Source organism: Octopus bimaculoides, chromosome 14 (assembly GCF_001194135.2).
Source record: "Octopus bimaculoides isolate UCB-OBI-ISO-001 chromosome 14, ASM119413v2, whole genome shotgun sequence".
NCBI lineage: Eukaryota > Metazoa > Mollusca > Cephalopoda > Octopoda > Octopodidae > Octopus > Octopus bimaculoides.
Genome location: NC_068994.1, coordinates 37,656,504 through 37,660,649, shown reverse-complemented (window position 1 = coordinate 37,660,649; position 4,146 = coordinate 37,656,504). Strand labels below are relative to the sequence as shown.

General features: G+C 31.5%; 1 protein-coding gene across 2 annotated transcripts in view; it reads left to right on the top strand.

Moving 5' to 3' along the window:
- The window catches only part of LOC128246972 (protocadherin-18-like), a 142,676-nt gene extending 140,581 nt beyond the window's left edge, over positions 1–2,095 (top strand). Inside the window, exon 5 of one of the 2 annotated variants that reach the window (XM_014924153.2) lies at positions 851–2,095. In XM_014924153.2, the coding sequence (XP_014779639.1) occupies positions 851–1,179 (329 nt within the window). In that variant the 3' untranslated portion in view covers positions 1,180–2,095. The remainder of the gene's footprint in view (positions 1–850) is intronic. The other variant, XM_014924157.2, reaches the window with a different exon arrangement.
- Positions 2,096–4,146: the final 2,051 nt, after the last annotated feature.

Genomic DNA, 4,146 nt, shown 5'->3' with positions numbered 1-4,146 from the left:
TATTACCTTTGATGGTTTTTATTCCCATGCTGACCACTTGATAAGATCAATATTTTAAATATCGATCTTATCCTTATTTATATAGATATAGATATATATATATGTATGTATGTAGGTAGGTAGGTATATAAGAATAATGGACATAAACACACCAACATGAAGTTATCAAAGGATGTGCAGATTAGTTACGGTTCAGGTCAGTCCATTATCACTGAAGATTTGGGTATGAGATGCGTGTCTACCAAATTTAAGCCAAAACTACTTTCAGCTGACCAAAAAGACACTTGGGTTTGAGTTGCACAAGATCTCTTTGATTGCGTCAAGAACGGTAAAAACTTTTTGAAAACTTTGCGTAGGCCTCTGAGCAGGTTACCTCCAACTATGTTACTTCCAAGCACTGATGTAAACAGTGGAAGTAAGCTAGAATGTTAAAACTTAGTGCCCATGCACAGCAGAGTTCAAGGTCAACCTGTGTCAAGCGGCTTTGCTCTGCATGTTACTATAGCAACAGTCCGGATACTTATTGATCAGACCACATGTGTGCAATGTTGTTAACTTCTGTTAATAAATCTTCCACTTTCTGTCATTCAACGGCAATTATCAATTCGTGTGTGTGTGTGTGTGTGTGTGTGCCCAAATTGATAATTACTTTTGCATACCATGTTTTGTTGCCTCAAAGTCCTCTAATTATGTATTCCTATATGTCTACAATAATGAATGTGCAATATTGGTGTGTTTAAGTCACAATTTTATTATATAATTTTATACAATAAACCTACTTTTGTTATTCTATTTAAACAATGAACATAAATATATAATATATATAATTGTTGTTTTGATTTCATCTTAGGTATAAAATCCTGCTTGCCTGTGGAATTCCAAAGCTCAGCCAAACTGTCTCTACCATTGGCAATTAGTAGATATAAAGACACCATTTCTCATGCAAAACTATCGAACCAAACTGAAGCTATTCAGAATCCATCTTCACACAATGATGTCATTGACCTGAAATCATATAGAGTAAATAATACAGACCCAAAGACTGCTTCACAATCTTGGAATTTGCCAATGAGGAATAGTTTTACTTCTTATTCAAAGCCATTACCAGCATTACCATATCCCTGGAACTCTTTAAAAGTACCATCTTCTGAGAAATATGCTAAAGTTCCTTTAAAATAGAATTTAATTAAATAGAATAAATTTCCACTACAAAAATTGCTAGAATTGGTTTAATTAATTTGAATAATTTGTTATTTTCTTCCTGGGTTATAATACTCTTTGGCCACCAATGACTAATATTTGACACCACTAGGGTTATCCTGAACAGCATTACAGGCCACAGACAAAACAATACACCAGGGCTCCTACATACACAACCACATTGAGCCTCTACCTGGGATACTATCAAAGTAAAATACTCTAGCTTTCATCTGTGTAATATACCCGGCTCCTAGTTCAATAGAATATGGTACTCTCATTTTTCAATATACTACCTCCACTTGGGTGTAATATTCTATTTAACAGAGGCAATAAACTATCCATACTCAGGTTGCATAATTCTAGCCTCTTTAGAATGCTTATTTAGCTAAAAACAACAAAAAAAAAAACAATTCTTCTGTGACATACAGGAATATTACAAGTCTATGTGAAGTTGATGAAAAAACGTATGTAGCTTTCAGAGTTTGTGAAAACTTTTTTTGACACCTTCATTTATTTTACAACAAAACCCCAAAAAATACTAAATAAAAAAGAGAAAAGAAAAGAAAAGAAACAAAAAAAGATTATTCAAAAACACACAACAAAAATACTCTTGTCTTGTTTTGTCTTGTCTTGTAATATCTCATTTATCACTCACTCTCTGTCACATTTACAGAAATATTTTAAACAATCTATATTTTACATGTGGACATTATCTTCAATAGAGAGAAATTAAAATTGATAACTGATAATTGTCTTTTGTTAATTAAACCAATAATGACTAATTGTTCTTTTATAATCAAATTTTCCATTTGTGTTATCTCTGTAACCCCTAATCTGAGAAAAATCATACGTTCTTTTAATAAAAGAAAATATATATATATGAAACACATAAAAAGAGTGTCAATAACTTTAATGTTATCCTTTATGTGTCAGAACAAAATTCTGAACGATTTCCAATTTGGCAAAAGTTACAAGATATCAAACAAAATTCAAGAAAATAAGCAAAAAAAGAAAAATGAAAAAAAGGGAACAAAAAGGAAGAGCATCTAAGTTTTCATATTAATAGGTTGAATGTCTTTATCTATTGATATAATACAATGTCAAAAATAGATATAGACATATGTATATATAATATAAGATATACATATATATATATATATATATATATATATATATATATATATATATATATATACCTATATGTATGTATGTGTATGTGCGTGTGTGTGTGTGTGTGTGTGTGTTTTTGTGTATGCATGTATGTACTGAAATGGAACATGGAAAAAAGAAAAAGAAAGTGAGAGAAAAGAAACCGTAGTTAACTGTCAGATAGGATTCATGTCACATCTTCTGTTTCACATTCCTGGATATATATTAAGCCTTACATTACAGAGCTGAGTAATTTCTTGCATTTGTTAAACCCTGATTATACACTAAGTCATATGTTGATAATATCATCATCACCATCATCATCATCATCATCATCATCATCATCATCATCATCATCATCATCATCATCATCACCACCACCATCATTATTTGTTATCCTAGCATGATATACTGCTCTGTTTTGAATACAGTAATTAGTGTACAGTGAGTAGCTTATTACTCACTGAATATCACCTTCGTTATCTTTATATTAGAGTGAAAATATCCTGCCGATTTACTTACATTCTTAGGAATAATGTTTTTTGTCTTCTTCTAATAATAAACATATTACTTTCATTACCGTTCCTCTATATAACCTTAGTCTATAATCCATATAATCCATGTGAGGCAACCTAACAAGCAACTGAAAAATCTCAAAATTAAATTATTTATGTCTTAACATTTTATTTTTATTTTTGCTATTATTTTTATAGCATACCAGGTCCGCATAACTTAAAGTAAAAAAATTATGTTTTGTTTGATGTGCTTGAAACAGCAGTCAAATCTTCCTTGAAATCTTACTTATAGTATTTACTGTTTTCAATTAACATGCTACAAATTATAATCCAAGACACACCTATAGAAATGTGGTACCTAACTTACCTTTGATCACAGATCTTCTTGGACGAGGTTGACCAGAGGTTAAAAAAAAAGAGTAACAACAGCAACAACAACAACAGTAACCAAAACTTGAACATAAGTTGATTATTGAAGATAAGAATTTTATCAGGTATGGTGAACCTTTATTAAGAAGTGGACCACATGGAACCAGCTCATCATCAAGGAGGCTGCTCTACTGAAGAAGAATTTTAGGTAATATTTCGTTTGTTGTGAAATCCAGAAAGTCCTACAAGCAGCAGTTTGTCCATGTCTATATCAAAGGTTCCACAAAATACTAAGTTTTTTCTGTCAAATCCTTAAGACTCAAAAATGATAATTTTCATATTTATAACTATATCTTTTATCTTTTACTTGTTTCAGTCATTAGACTGCAGCCATGCTGGACTATGGCCATGTTTCTTTTTCTGAACTGCTAAGGTACAGGGATGTAAACAAACCAACACCAGTTGTCACGCAATAGGGGCTACAAACACTGCCACAAACACACATACACATACACATGCACACTTACACATACACATTCATGCATATGTCTGGGGTGGCATGAGTCGAATGGTAGGTATTGCTTGGTGTACCAATAACAACGGTACAAAGTATGTAGCCCTTAAAACGGTTTTTGTGCATTTACAGAAAATACCAAACTGTTTTACACAGGATCTTGTTTATTGGGATTCCCAAAAAGTTATGAATACCCAAATTGTGAAGTCAGTTATGTAATAAAATGAAATTAGTTACCCGATAGTAAGAATTTATATAAAGTAGCCCTGAAAAGGCCTTTAATGCATTCCCATGGTATATAGAACATAGGAGGAAATAATAATAAGGTATGTATACTAAAATCGTGAAGCATGCTACATAATAACAGACTAATCAGATATGAGATAATAACAATTCAAA